This window comes from Rousettus aegyptiacus, unplaced genomic scaffold, assembly GCF_014176215.1.
Source record: "Rousettus aegyptiacus isolate mRouAeg1 unplaced genomic scaffold, mRouAeg1.p scaffold_m13_p_10, whole genome shotgun sequence".
Taxonomy (NCBI): domain Eukaryota; kingdom Metazoa; phylum Chordata; class Mammalia; order Chiroptera; family Pteropodidae; genus Rousettus; species Rousettus aegyptiacus.
In genome coordinates this window covers 80,319,203-80,335,051 of record NW_023416285.1, presented here as the reverse complement: position 1 = coordinate 80,335,051, position 15,849 = coordinate 80,319,203, and the positions used below count along the sequence as shown (strand labels likewise).

At 45.2% G+C, this 15,849-nt stretch overlaps 1 protein-coding gene across 4 annotated transcripts in view; it reads left to right on the top strand.

Moving 5' to 3' along the window:
- JCAD (junctional cadherin 5 associated) overlaps positions 1-15,849 on the top strand; it is a 79,629-nt gene that overhangs the window by 22,718 nt on the left and 41,062 nt on the right. The window contains exon 1 of one of the 4 annotated variants that reach the window (XM_036228081.1): positions 14,356-14,461. The exons of 1 other annotated variant lie outside the window; for it this stretch is intronic. In XM_036228081.1, coding sequence (XP_036083974.1) covers positions 14,365-14,461 — 97 coding nt within the window. In that variant the 5' untranslated portion in view covers positions 14,356-14,364. Of the gene's footprint in view, positions 1-14,355; positions 14,462-15,849 lie in introns of those variants that run through there. 2 more of the 4 variants (XM_016132663.2, XM_016132661.2) reach the window with 2 other exon arrangements.

Here is a 15,849-nt window from a genome sequence, read left to right as displayed (position 1 = left end):
TGAGTTCACTCGGTGCCAATAATGGTTTCTTTCACCCAGGTAACGTAGATGCTTCTTAAACTCAACATTTGCCTTTACCTAGGGAACCTGTTGGTCAGCAGTAAGGAGATTTTGGCCAGAGTGAGGGTATGTTTCACTGTTCTTCATTGAGTTTGGAATGTGAACAGTACCTGGTATGACTCTGAAACAGGGCTGCTCTGGTGAAAAGAGACTTCGTTTTTCTCCTTCAAGAGAAGGATGAGTCTTGGGGGATTCCTGGTCTCACATAGGAGAAGAGTTTAGGGAGCCCACAGGCAGCAGGCGTCATAGATAGGATGACGCTGGTTGAGCCATAGGGGGGCGTGAAAGGAAAGCATCGCTATAAGCAGGCCTATGGGGCAAGCATGAGGGATTGCTGCCACTATTGGGATTGAGCAGGGCCCAGGAGGGTGGTGATAGGGGGCAGCATTTGAGATGAAGAAATGACCTGCGAAAAGCTGAGAAGAGGTGCAGGCCTGGCACAGCAGACTGTAGAGTGGTCAGAGATGGGGTCATCCTACTCAGGTGAGAGACAGGCTGGTAATTCATGAAACATGTGATTGGGGACTTTAATGTACGAAGTGTGTGATGAAGGATTTGAATTTGACAGAGGTTTTTCTATAGGTTTGCAAACAGAGGAGCGAGGGTGATCCAAGTGAGACTTATGTCAGAGAATTCTCCTGGCTCTATGGAGAAAATCTGAGGGGTAGAGGAAGGCCAGTTGGGAGACTACTGCCAAAATGGCAGGAATAATCAGAAGGGATGGGCTGAAAGGTCGCAAAGACAGGACTAAGTGATGACTTACTATTGAAGAAAGAGTTAAAAGAAAGGAGAAACATAGTTGGACTCGAAGTTGTGAGCTCTAGGAACTGAGACAAGAATGCCATTAATGCAGCTACCTGAAGGTGAGGAGGAGGGAAGAGGGAGGAAGGTAGAACAATACTGAATCTTCAAGAAGAAGGATGCAAGTGATGCTCTGAAACCTCGTGGTTCTCCTAAGATTAAAATTACAAAAAGAATGAAGAATTTTTTTTTTCCCTCACTCAGTGACTATTAGAATAAACCACTGGACACTAAGAGAATTAATTCCATCTGCACGTACTCTCAGAAACAGCTAAACCACTCAACTCAGGCAACTCCTTGAGGAAACCCTCTTATAGATTATTTTTTTTCTGCCAAGAGGTTTACATGGATGTTCTTTTTCATCCTTGTTCTTTAGGAGGGAGGGGTTGTTTGAAAAATTAAATGGATGACGAAGAACGATTAGAAATAACTGTGCAAGTAAAACCTAAGCTGAATTCTTTTTATAACTTAGCCTCGTAATCTGCAGAAACTGTTCTATGTTTTAAGCAGGGGAGGCATGTGAAGTGCTGGTGTCTGTTTTTGAAGTGCAGAGTTAGACATGATTGTACGAGGCCCATCAACCATAGGTATGATTCATGGTCTCCGGCTCCAGAAACTTTTGCCTACTGCCTTCTAGTCCTGGAATGAGAATGGCCATAATGCGTAGCATGTGACCCAGCCCTCCAAGCACAGTTGATAGGCTCCTAGTCAATGGGCTGACCAAAGGCCAGCCAATCCATGGCCAGAAACCAGGAGAAGATATGTCTAAAGAGCTTTGCCCAGAGATAACGAAGATTAAGTAGACTAATCAGATTCTTTCTCTGGGAAATTTTGCTCCTTAGAAACTCAAAGAGCCTACTTTATTTCAAAGAGTAATTTCTCCATTTCCCTAAGGTTCAATTGTGCTTCTCTGTACCTTGCTGCCAGTTAGCCAGAAACTCCTATAATTACTACTCTTCTTGACCCACTAACAAAGTAAGGCAGATAACAGGCGTCACCAGTAGAGGTGAGTTCCACCGACGTTGATTGGCAGAGCCTCAGCAGAGTCTGACAGCTAGAGCCTAGACCCAGATTTGTGGGGCCCTTACCTCCGTCTACGTGGCATCATAGAGTTCCTTGTTACAAGGGCGCACAAAAGAAGATGGTGATGATTTCTGACCGTCTATTACCGAGATGACGAGCTCTGGCCACACCCCCTCTGTCCTGAATGTTGCGGTCAGTCCCTGCCTGAGGGCACCATCCTTCTGACCGTCATTAAGGAGAAATGCCTGCAGCAGCTCTGATATATCTAGTTCCAAAAGGAAACACACTATTGTCCTATAGCCTTTTTATGTACTAGTATAAAAGACCTGCTGCCATAGGCCAGTCATTGGAGAAGCAACTTCTCTGATCGACCATTGCAGATCCATCTCTTTCCAATTATCACAGGTATAATTTACTGGCCTTCCTGGCAGGTAAAAGCAGTCAGCTTTCCATGAAAACAGCAAGCCCTGCGGTGGTCGCCTTTGTCCAGCCTTCTGCTATCAGAGCATCTATTTCCACCATCTTCACAGGCTTGGTGGGTGAATTGCTTGGTTTGTACTAAATGGCAGTTCTCTGATGCTGTTATATTAAAAGAAAAAAAACCAACCCTTCATCTAGCCTACTGAGAGTGCAAAGTGACCTTCTTGATTCACATGTTTGCCTTTCTACAATTCCTATCAGTCTCTCCGTGCTACGTGGTTGTGACAGTTACAAGGTGGAATCCCTGCAGAGTGGCTCTGAGATTTGTCTGGAAACAGGCTTCACACTCCCACCGGCTGTTTGGTTGACCAGGGGGAGCCGCTGGAATTTCAAAGAAAAAGCCATACCTGTTCTTAGCGGCTGGATTATTAAAAGTATGGAATGCAAATCAAAACCACAATGAGATACCACTACGCACCTATTAGGGTGGCTGTTTCGAAAAAGAAAATTGAAAATAAGTGTTGGCGAGAATGTGGAGAAATGAGAACCCTCCTTTACTGCTGGTGGGAACGTAAAATGGTGCAGCCACTGTGGAAAATAGTCTGGCAGTTCCTCAAAAAGTTGAACGTAGAATTTCCATATGATCTGCAATTCCACTCACATGCATATACTCAAAAGTATTGAAAGCAGGACTCTGCACAAGTGTTCACAGCAGCATATTCACAAATACCAAAAGGTGGAAACAACCCAAGTATCCATTGATGGACGAATAGGTAAATAAGATGTGGTATATACATATGATAAAATATTATTTATCCTTAAAGAGAAAGAATATGCTGATACATGCTGGAACCTGAATGAAACTTAAGGACATTATGCTAAGTGGAATACACTAGTCACAAAAGGACAAATATTAAACGATTCTACTTCTATGAGGTACCTAGCTGAATTTATAGATGGAAAATGGAGGTGACCAGGGGCTGAAGGGAGGGAGGGATGGGGAATTATTGTTTGATGGCTACCGTGTTTGCTAGGGATGGTGAAAAAGTGCAGGAAATGGATAGTGGTTGTGTTTGCACAACACTGTGGACATACATAATGTCACTGAATGGTACAATTAAAAATAGTTAACATGGTAAAGGAAAAAAAAGTATGGACAAGTAAATTTAAGTAAATTTCTTTTGTTCAGTTCCTTGCCAAGGGCCTAGGCAACGCTGCCCCACATACCATTGTCTGCCCAGGGTTTGTAAAAGAAGTCCACACGCAGCGTGTGACCTCGCCACAGAGGGGACTGGGAGCCGCGACTCGGGGAGGCAGGTTTCGCTGGACCACTCCGCCAGCCGGCAGCAGCACTGCGAATATTCTCTGCAATTCCAAATGTCTCCCTATATTTTACCAAGTTCAATCGAATGTATGTCCGTTTTTCTGCCTGACATTCTGGGCAAGCGAGTCCTGCTGGGGAACGTGCCTTCTCTTCTTCCGGGGAAACTCTTTTAAAATGAATTAAACATGGGCCTGAGCAATTCAGTCTTCACAGCAGGTTCTCACCAGCCTATAGTATGTCTTTCGTTTTTCTTCTTCCCTTGACAAGCACAATGGCTTTGCTCTCCTGCTGACTTTTATTCCTGTGAAGTTGCAGATAACGGGCCGTCTGTTGGCCCCATCGCACCAGAGTTTAATTTAGACTCTAATGATTAGCAATGCCCTGCTACCCAGGACTACACGTGTGTCCCTATGTTGTCCTAACTGCACGTAGATGGCCCTTCACAGTTTCACCACACAGTTACAAGAGAACCAGATAGCGCTGGGATGCTGACCTTTCCTGAAACAGGCGGGTCTGGTTCCTATATCTGGCTGAGTGAGACCCACAGTCTTAGAGAACTAGGACTTTGGCAGGTCGGCTCCAGCTGTGGGTTCTGCAATCAACAAACACCTGGATGGTGTAGTTATTTGATAAAATAAAAACATAGGCAGTTTAGAAAGAAATAACAGTCGGATTTTGGGGTAGGCACCAAATGCTCAAAAAGTCCCTGTCTGAACCATATTTATAAATTCGAAGTGAAAGCACATATGCCTTAGGAAGCATCAAGCTGACTCCATTCGTCATCCGAGTCGAGAAGATTCAGAACAAATGGCAATGCTTGGAAATAAGCGTGATAACACGACGAGGCTACGATGGTGGCAGGCCGTGGGAAACGGCAGGCACAGGGGCCTGACGGCGCTTTCCTTTTCACCCTAGTTCTTCCCAGGAACTTCTCCCCTTATCAGAAAAATTAGCAAAACAAACAGACTGCCCTAATTTCGAGTGCATTTTCTCCCTTCCTGCTCACTTCATATTTTTCCACTGTGTTGTTCCATAATCTGATGGCATGATTCTGACAGGTTGGCATCTGCTGGTGTTTGGTGTTTGGCATTTCTGATGTGACATCAGCTTCATTTTTTTGCAAAAATTTTTAGCCAGAAGTTCCTCGAGTGGTCTGAGAGTACAGCTTCCCTTCAAAATGCAACGAAGCTGGAGCAAACCTCAGGCACTTCTTTCAGCTGGCCTTTGGCTCCCTTATTATGTAACAATTACCCAGCGCCATTGTACTGACAGGAATGTTAAATCAATTAAGCCATTCCATGGAGTTGGGCTAAAGCTGTGTGAAATGTCACCAGACTAACAGGTTTAATGAGAAGAACACGTTGTTCCCAAAGAATTCTACTAAAAACATACCAACAGCAACGTGTATCAGAGCGTGTTACGTAGGCTTTTTCATGAGAGCAGAGGGGACCCTCCCTTACCGTGTTTATTTCCTTCAGAGATTAAGACAACCCCAGCCCGTTCCATTCTGGCTTTCAAGGTCTTTTCCCCATGGGAGAATAAGATGGTTCTTTGAAGCCCGTATCGATTTCCTGTTTGCGAAATCAGAATTTAAATAAAGTAATAAAGCCTTTAACAATGAGTTTGACGTGGGAAATGGGAAGAAGGGGGACTGCCATCTGAGGCTGAGCGGGCATTGCTTCTCGTACGAGGAAGCATCACGTGTTTGGATGTAATGGGTGCAGTGAGGGAACGGCGGGCGTGCCATAGATGACATCCGCTCTATGATCTTCCCCCACTGCCACCCCACTCCGAGTATCGTGGTCATGACTTCCCCGCCCTTTTGAACTCCTCTCCCACGTGGGGATCACTGACAGCTGGAGATGATAGCAGCTGCAGACCCTGTTGTCTTTCCCCAGAAAGCGTTGCTGTTGTGTGTTTGGGTGGACACAGAGCTGTGTACATCGTCACTACCCCAGCTGACCCACCCACTCATGAGGTGAGATATTATCCACCTGGGACCGTGTGGAGGCCAGGCCCCGAGAGCCAGGCTGGCTCTTCTGAATGTTCAGGCCCGAGAATTTGGCTCAAGATACAAAAAGAGTATTTAAAATTGAAATCACTGAAACTTTCAGGGAGTTTATAATATGGTCGCATTACTTTTACCTTGGCCAGTTGCCCGCTTGGCGCCCTCCTATTAACTTTGGAAGAAAAGAGTGAAAGGCAGTGAAGTAATGTCCTAACCACAGGTACAGTACGTGCTAATATCCAAAGGAAGAGTCATGCAAATTTATCCTGCTCGTATATGTTCCAAAGAATATCCTGAATTTAGTATCAGATGGCTATTTTGTCCATGGTATTTTTATCAAGATTTCTAACACATTTATTCATTCTCTTGTTACTGGGCCAAAACTACTCTTCTACATCCTGAAAGCTAGTTCTTTTACTGCCCTCTTTCTCTCTCTCTCTCTCTCTCTCTCTCTCTCTCTCTCTCTCTCTCTCTCTCTCTCTCTCACACACACACACACACACACACACACACACACAGCCATATGCTCAGGCTAAGCTCAGAGACTTCACATCTCACATTAAATGAGTCTCCTCGTGAAAGTGTTCTCTTGGAATATCTCTTGTGATATCTGAGCTCCCTAGGAAAATGAGGGTATCTCTACATAGTCTGCCTTACACAGTATCTTAACCAAATCCTTTATGATACTTCAATAGCTTTAAGGAGATCTAACACTTTGTTTTAACCTGAAAACGTTCATACATTTTGCAATACCAGTTCTCTTGTCTGGAAGGATAGAAGGAAGGAAGGAAGGAAGGAAGGAAGGAAGGAAGGAAGGAAGGAAGGAAGGAAGGAAGGAAGGAAGGAAGGGAAGGAAGGAAATCACAGTCTTGCTTTCGAATTAAAAAGCTAAGTGGAACAATTCTTAAAATTTGTTAATCATCTAGTATCTCTGTAACATTTTTCCTACAAACAGAAAATGAACATAGAAATAGTTTCCTCCCTCAACAAATGAGGGAACTGTGCTCATAAGTTATATTTAGACCCCAGAAATTGAAGATACTAATCGCTGTGGTTTGCAGAGTGCTATGATGTGCCAAGTGCTTTGAATTTCTCTCACGCATTCTCGCGTGAACCTCGGGAAGGGTGCAGCATAAGGACAGCTAACCTCCGTGGAATGCTGACTCTGTACTGCATGCTTTCACAGGATATCTCATTTAATCTCACAACTAGACCGTGGTTTCTTATCATATAAGGAAACTGAGGCTCCGAGAACTGATGTGATTTTCCTAAAGACATGCCATTAACAAGTGGCAGCATGGAGATCCTAGTCAATGACAGCTAACCACCAATTTTTTCCAAATGGTTCATAAATTTACCATTTCCGCTTTAATATATTCAGATGATGACATTTCTACTTATAAGGGCTGATGATGTGAATGGCAGTTGTCACCAGGTGGCTTGCCATTGAGAAACTTACAGTCTGGTGTAGTGACTAGGCCTTTGTGTGTGTGAGAATGCCAGAGCAAGGCCTGCACTTACTCTGAGATGTTAGTGCAAATAGTGTCTACTGTAGCATGGAACACTAAATATAACATGTGACCTGAAACATGGGAATGTTAAGTAAATATGCTTCACTGAGTAGCAGTGGGAGTTGACTGTGAAATAAACATGTTTCGTGACCTTTCATTGAAATGCCAGGTAAGTTTTCGCGATACTAACCTCTGGTCACCCATCTTTACGAGGAAGAGAAAGCATTTTGTTTTCCCAAAGCAATGACGTGCCGGTGTCTGTGTGGTTCCTTCTGTTGTTTTTATGTTAGTGTTTCAAATCCGCATCTAAGAAAATTTACCTTTCAACTTTTAAATGTATCTTATTAAGACCTTAACATTTGACATCGAATGGCTGAAAATCAGGCTTATCATCCTGCAATTTTTTCAACACTGGAATATTTTGTCCTCACATTCCTCAGTCTGTCACCATCCCTGTTTCCCCTGTTCATACCCTGTTCATGGAAAATCTGGGAAAAATAAAAACAACAACAACAATAATAATATTAGAACAATTTATTATGAGATAGCAGCAAAGAATCAGCAACTAGGAAACGTTCTTTTACATTTTAGATTAATCCTTAACATATAAAATCCATCGTAACCGCATATGTAGATTTGCCTATAAACAGGTGGCCCCTGTAAATTAAACTGGTGGCCCCTGACCACGAATAAGGCAGTGTTCTCTGGAAAAGATATTCGTTTTGTTTATGAATAGCATCTGTTCCAAGAATGTGTAATATTATGGCTCCAATGTATGCTGTATATGGAGGAAAAAAAATCAGGGCGGATTTAATACTACATCTGTGACTAGTTAGGTATGGTAACTTTCAGGTATTTGGTGGTTTCAGCAAAAGTTCTAATACACATTCCAGGCATCGAGAACCATAGGGAAGACTGTAAAAATATTTAGACAAAGAATTAATACATTCACTGGTTTGGGAAAACTAGAAAGTACATGAAGTTTCCTGCTGACTTGAAAACTGCTCTCAATTCGTCCGCTTGGGTTGGAAGTGCCCCCATGCGGGGGGCAGAGGTTGCAGTGATGGCGCACGCAGAAGCGGTGAGTCCTGCTGAGCCTTATCGGCAATGACTATGACTGGGGAAAATGGATTCAGTTATGGGGTGCGGGGGGGGGGGAGTGGGAGGGGATGACTAAAGAAACATTGCGGCAGTTTTCCGGGAGCCAATTGTTCCTGACAAATGAGACTGGGTTTGGACTTTATTGTTATTTTTTAACTACTGATGATGAAAAGCTGACTTTCACTAGTGATTTATTTTCTTTTCTCAGACTTCTGTTTCATGTTTATTGGTTGTCTTACTACAAACCGCTAATAATTCTTTTTGGCCTCTCTTATATGCATTTTTATATTATTTGCTTTTAGAAAGTTTAACTTTTTGTTGGATTAAACCAAATAAACAAAGAGCACCCGACCTGTTTTACATATGATATATATTATATATATCATGAGATATCTATACATATATATATCACCCAGGTTTAGGGAGCTAATGAACAGTTTGAGGACAGTAATCTGGGCTTAAGACAGAACACACATACAAAAGCAAAAGTAAAACTCAAAACAGATTTAAAACAAATAGACCAAAAATTCCAGAAAACCTAAACATTTTCTAAAAGTGCTGGCCATTTTCCCTATGAGAACCATTAGTGCTCAGCTAACATTTTGACCCTGTTCAGATGATGAGGATTTATAACTCAGGTTATGTACAATGTGAGTTTAGATGACCATTTTTTACTTTAGAGATATTCTACAATTCAAGACAGTTGTCTCATCTACCTGTCCACAGGTATAGTGCAAGGAGGGATTGATTTGTACCTGGGTCTTAATTTATAAAGGTGACTGAGTGACAACATGGAGAAGTCAATGTATTGAAAGAAAAGTTTAAAGTTACAGTTCCTCAAGAATCAAGAGGCATGCATGCCACCGAGGGCCAGACGGGGAAGCCCCAAGGTTCCTAAGGAGGCAGAAAGGAACGAGGGCGAAGCATAGACCACAGCCTTTACTGGGGTCTCTGGGTGAAAGGGAAAGCAGGGCCAGGAAAACAGTTTAGGATTGACTGGTTTGAATAACCGTGATGGGCATCGGGGCATAAGGGCTGTCCCTACTTGACTGGGTGTTAGGCCAGTGAAAATATTGTCTTGGTGCGGGTGAGTTAGATAGGAAGGTGGTTCAGAGTATGAGGTTTTAATCGCAGGGGAGTTGCAAACAACTGTGGCCCTTAGTTTGGCCCTGTAATTAATGGATGCCAAGCAGACAAATATAGAACTTAAGAAAACACGGGGTAGGAATGAATAGTCTCTTCTACTGGGAACTCAGGATCTAGTAGCCGAACAAATATGTATGCTGATAAAGCAGATCCAAGGCATATGCCATAATTAATGCTATTCTAGCAGCTTAAACAAAATGCTATGGGACTTTCATGAAGGCAAACAAGCAAAGATACGGAAAGCTTTCTCATGTAGGATATTTACATTCTCATCAAGACTCAACTAGAATCACTAACTCAAAATCATACAGCCCGGGTAATAAATGCTACCTTATGTACATGGAAGAACTTAGTCAAGGCCTAGCCACGTGCCTGGCACGTAAGAAACATGAACTGAAAGCCAGTTGTCACATCTCCCTCACAACCTGGTGTCATCCTTGTTTTGTTAGCCATCCCTGACTTAATAAAACTCTGATATGTCATCGTTTCCTGAAATAAAAGCTTTTTTCTTTCTTTTTTTTTGGTAATTAATGTTGGGAACTAACTTGTTTCATGGTTGTTCACATATTTCCCATTTTTAAAATGAAATGTCAGACAGGATTTAAGAAAACACTCAAATTAATTTGGGTTGATTCTCGATTAGCTGGTATGTGATGGCAGGAGAGGTGCCCATGTCTGACCCCATCACTGTCTTCTCGAAGCCACGTTTGCATCACCTTTGTACCAGTGGGATCTCAGCCAGCCGCTGTCATTCCCCCGGAGGACAGGAAAACAGGGTTTTCCTTATGAATTTGGCAAAGGATTGTAGATTGCAGGCAGGGGGATGTTTGGAATGTCCTGTCAACCACTAGTAAACAGCAGCCCCTTTCTACGGGTGAGTGGTGACAGGGCTTGTGAGACAGCGAGAGAGGCGGGGAGGCTGTTTTCCATTAATGTGTAGCCTCATGGAGGAAAAGGCTGACAGAGATAGCGAATGACGACAAATGATTTTTTTTTTTTTTTGAGCAAAAACCATGCAGATTTATTCTCCTTAGAGTGAAGATATATAATTATAAAATGTTTATTATTCTTTTCTTAATCCCCAGGGATATACATTTTTCTGCCTGGGAAGGTGTCAAATCTTCTAAGCAACAGTTGACAAAGCCTAATGCGCATTATTCCTGACTCTGCTGTTCATCGTCATCACATAGTGATGTCCATAGCTACTGTTTTTTCTTTTTTTTAAATGTTTATTACGTACCAATCATTTTGTTAGGCTCTCGACACAATTCTTATTTCTTGTGCTGTAGACCTGTTTCTCAAACTTTACCATGTGTAGGAATCATCTGGGCGTTTGCCTTAAGTCCAGAGTCCAGGGTCTCAACTGTAGGAAGTAGAAATTAAATTCTGATTGTGTCCATTGTTGATGAGGCCAAGGGATCTGGCTTTGAGTCCCCTCTTGGTCCTGAAGTAAGTGGTCCATGGAGCACACTTTGAGAAACAGATTTCGTGGTTAAAAATAATTATGCGGTATCACCTCTGAATTAATATACAGCATGTTGATATCTAAAAATGAATTTTATTAGCACCTGTTGACATAAAACTCAGGGTTTTGTATAATCATTATTATCTGACTTTCTAAAACTAGCCAACAAGAAGGACTTCGAGATTTTATCAAGAACATTAATCTTCAAAAAAAAAAAAAAAAGAAAATTGATAATGTTTTTCAGACTAAGAAAAAGAGCCAAAACTACATCAGCTAAAGGACACCTCCTAGTAGGTCATCACAGAAGGAAGGATGAGGGTCGTTCTAGGTCCTTGAAAAGGCTGCAAGTTGAAGAAACAAGGGTTTGTCTTTTTTTTTTTTTTTTTCCTAAAGAAGGCCGTTAAGCATTCTTTCTCTGGTCATCGCACATCTGCCCCGATGACTCAACAGTCCAAGTTCCTTCCTGCGTCTGTGAAATCCCTTCTCCAGGACTCAGAGCAAGACGGGGACATTTGGGCATCCGGGGCTGCATCCTGGCACATGTTCCCAGACAGCACTAGATTTCTAACAGCATCTCGATAAAAGTTGTTTTAAATCATATTTTACATTTTATATCACATAAGCAGTAACATTTTTTCCCTGTGTTTAAATCTCCCCAAATCAAGTAGGTGGGAGAATGGTACTGAAGTTGCACAAAAGTGGGAGTGGGTGGTGATTAGAAGAAGAAATGTGATTCTTCTTGTGGCCAAGATAAAACTTACACATGTGCTTTCTGAGTTGCAAAGACCTGACTTAGGAAGAACTGTCCTTTTATCTGAAAACATAATAAGAATATATAGAGATAGATATGTAGATATGCATGTATGTATATGAGTGTATATATAAAAAATACATACAATTATGTATGGCTGGTTTCTTGTATCTCATGTCCACCAACCCATGTCTGTGTACTGGTGTCTCGCGTGGGAAAAGGGCCCCGTGGGTTTCCTCACCAACTTTTATCTTCTTTGGGGGAAGCGCCGCACTCCCCCTTGCCTCTGTCTTCTTACATTATAATTCAGACAGCCACCTGCTCATATTCATGTAGCTTTCCAACCTTGCCTTCCTTCCTCTTCATAATTCTATTCCCAAATCTTCGGAAAATCTCCCACTTTTCTTCTTGCCCCCAGCCTAATCACCTCCTTCTATCCACATTTTTTCATTGTGTTTGTTTGCTTGAAATGGCCTTAGCCATGGCTGGAAAGCATTAGAGCAGGGATAGTGATATATCAGGACCGAAGAAAGAAAGAAGCCACACATTTTGAAATGGGGTTCTCACGATAGAGAACCAGTGTCAAGAAACCATAAAAATCTTTAAAACTGTAAAGTCTTTTTCAGAATCTGGTATTTCAATCTTATTACCTTCCCTTAATTAAATCTGCCCTTACCAGCCTTACTGCAAAAAAACATTATTTCTTCTTAAGCTTTTTTGGGTCAGTTTAACTTCGTTCCTAGCATTGTTTCAATGTTGTTTTCTACTGCAACTATACAGCATTTCAGTTACATTATAAAACTTCTCTGAAGTTGACCCAGAAACCCAACAATATAACATTGTTCTATGAAGAAAATGCACCCTAATCTCAATTCGCTGGCTGATTAATGATCTTGAGGAAACGTTTGGCTCTGTATGTGTCTGCAGTGTGCTGGGCAGATACAGGAGCTCCACAACAACAAAATTATTTCATTGAGTTGACAAATTGAAGACAAATAAGAATTGTATGTCATTGAAGCAATCTATCCCCGGAAGATGCTTTTATAACAAGAAAGTGTCACTGTTGTTAATATCTGCGATTTCCCAGAAAAGCTGCTGTTTCTTTGTCTTGTCGTTTTTTTTTTTTTTTCTATCCTATCACTCCCAGCCCAGAGATGATACCCTTTGTCTCTGCCTAGCCACAACCCACCTGTTCTTCAAGGAGCTCCCCAACAAGCCTTCCCTAGTAAGAAGAGCCCACAAAGCACTATCAGCACGAGTATTAGTGGTAGGATCTAACATTGTCTTCACTTTCACAATGTGTTAGAACTATGCTTAGTGCTAGAAAGACATTATCTCATTTAATTCTCATGGCTTTCCTATAAAGTGAGTATCATCATCAACTCCATTTTGTAGAGAGGAAATTGAGACTAGCAGAAGTTAAACACATCTAGAAAGTAGCAGAAGGCCCCCAAGTCAGGCCCAAGCCATCTGCCTCTTGAGCATCTGATTATGTTGTCTGCTCTCGTCTCCTCACCTGGTGTCCTCAAATGTACTACAGATAACACACAACATGGCAGCTGCTTAGTTATTCTCTCCCAGCTCTACTGTGTTTGGCTTTTTTGCCCTCTTAGTCTGTATACACTTATAGTTAGGGTTCAGAACAGGGTCTTGTCTTGGGCTAGATTCTGCAACTTGCTAACCGTGTGCCTCCTTGAGCCTTCGTTTCCAGTGGCACCCAATTCCTAGGACTGTGGTAAGGATTAAAAGAAAATAATGCATGTAAAGGGCTCAGTCTGGAGCCTCCCGTGGTTATGGTGGCAGTGCAAACAACTTTAGATGTGACTGGTGTTATGGCAGCAAGCACACCCCTAAGTGCATGGTGCAGGTCAATGATTTTCTAAAAAAATCATTCTGTAAGGACTCCGGCCTGCTCTGCCATCCATTTTTGTCTTTGTGAACTTGATTTAGCCAACATCCTCTCCCTCTCCCCAACTCATTAGTAAAGCTAGACATTTTATGTCTTTTCTCTGTCCTCCAAAATGCTATAACTTTTGCCCCTGAGGAGACCTGTCGGCCGTCTAATCTCTGCTGCAAGAGAAACTTGGAGTGGGTTGGGAGGCGGTAAAGACTCATTCTGCTCAGAACTCCCCATGGACCTCCTACTCCTGGCTTTATTAGGTAAATCCTACTCTAGGCTTCAGGTTCCTCATCTGTCACAAGAGAATACAGACCAGCTGACTTCTGAGCTCTCCTCCAACCTACAGCTAAGACTCTTGCATGTCTTTTTTTTAAACGAAGGAAATCCCAAGCTCTAAGGTGTTGAAACCATCGCTATTTTCTGCTCTTTATGCCTTCAACGTGTGTGTGTTTCTGTGTGCGTGTGTATATACATGTTCATATGCATCTGTTTGATGTTGTATTTGATGTGTTTGTATATGAGTGGGTTCGTGTGTATCTGTGTTACTGTATATGAGCGTGTGTGCATCTGTGTGACTGTACCAGTATTTCTGTGTTTTCTGCGTATCTGTGTATGTGTATATCGCACAGGGTTTAAGCCGCCCAACCACAAGTGACAGGAAAGGACAGGGAAAGGTGGCCAGCCCCCCTGTGCCTTCCGCACGACCCACCCAGGAGGGAGTTCCGTGGCCCACGCTCCGGGCTGCCTGCCTGGGTGCAGCCCTGGCTGGAGGAAGCCGGAGCCCGGAGGCGGCCAGGAGGGCGGGGCGGGGCGGGGCCGGGCGCGGGGCGGGGCGGGCGGCGGTGGCTCCGGGCATGCTCCGCCGCGGCGGCTGCCAGCGGGCTGCTGGTGCTGGTCCCCGGCCGGCCGGAGCGGTGGCGGCGGCGCCGGGCAGCATGAGGGAGCTGATAGGTAAGTCCCGGCGACTCTCCCCACTCCTGACTCCCGCCGAGCACTTGGCCCGCTCCCGCGGCCTCTCCCCCAGCCCCCCTCGCTCTACCTCAACTTCTCCAGCCGGACGTTGCTCGCGTCCGAGCCTCCCCCAAGCTTGGGGGACGTCCGCACCCCGCGCGGAGCCCGCGGCAGCGCCCAGCGCCGTAGCCTCGGAGGGCGGGGGACGCCCGCTTCGGCAGGAGCACGAGTCCCCACCCCTCAGGTGCCCGGCCCCGGAGCGAGGCGCGCGGACCCCGAGTCGCGAAGGCCGCGCTGGCGTTGCCGTTCGGGTCTTCCCCGGGCGCGGGGAGGGCCCGCAGGGCGGGGGTCGCCGCGCCCCTCTCGGCGTCTTTCCCGCCACAGTCCGGGGCCAGCCGCCCACCTCCCCCGCCTGCGCGCCCCGGCTGGGCGGGCATCTCCACCCCGGGAACTGAGAGCCGCTGCCCAGGGTCCGCGAGGTCCCCGGTTCCCACGGTGCCCGGCGGCCGGACCTGCCCGCGGGACGTTGGGAGCCGCGGCGCCCGCTCCCTGCGCAGGTCCCCGCCGGGCCCGGCGCCCGCTGCTCCGCGGGGCAGGACCGGGGATTAGAGCGCTAATCGCCGCCGCTCCCAGCAAGTGCCCGGGCGGCTCGGCCCCCGGCTGCTGGTGGTCAAACAAAAAAGAAAAGCCAGGGAGGAGGGCGAGAGAAAGGAAGGCGCCCCGCCTGAGAGTGCTGTAAATCTCGTCGGTCCGCTGGTTCCCGGGATCCCGAGCTGCCTGCCCGCCCGCGGTCCTGGCGCTCGGGTCTCCGCGAGCACCCTGCACCCCTGCGCCCCCCTCCCCAGCCCAGCTCTCCCGCAAGTCACCTCGGAATGCCAGCGTCTTCCCAGATGCCGGGACCGCAGTGAGGCGCGGCACCGACAGCTGAAGGCGCCGCTCTTGCTGCCTGTCACTGGCGGTAGCAGCCGGGAGCCTCGGATTCTTCTGCGGGTTTGAAAAAGAAGCTGTGATTTCACTACTAAAGAAAAAAATGAAAACGGGAACTTCGTGCCAGCGCAACCCAGTCATGCCCTGGTCCTGCACAGCCACCCTCTAGGAGCAGAGGACTTTGAGGAATTAGCTTAGACAGGTCACCCCCCCCCCCCCAACACACTCACCCTGTCACTTACTCTCCCACTGGCTGCATCCTCCCCACCCCCTTTAATCCCCCACGCCGGCGGCTCCGTCTGCTAGTCCGGTTGCCTGGCCCGTCTAGGGGAGGAGGGTGAAGTAGTTTGGACCACACAACTCAGACGTTTTTCCCACAGCTTCATGTCCTTCCTTTTTCTGTCTTTTGTCTTTTCAGATTTTCAGATATCCCAGTGATTTGAGGTGAGGGTTGGAAGATA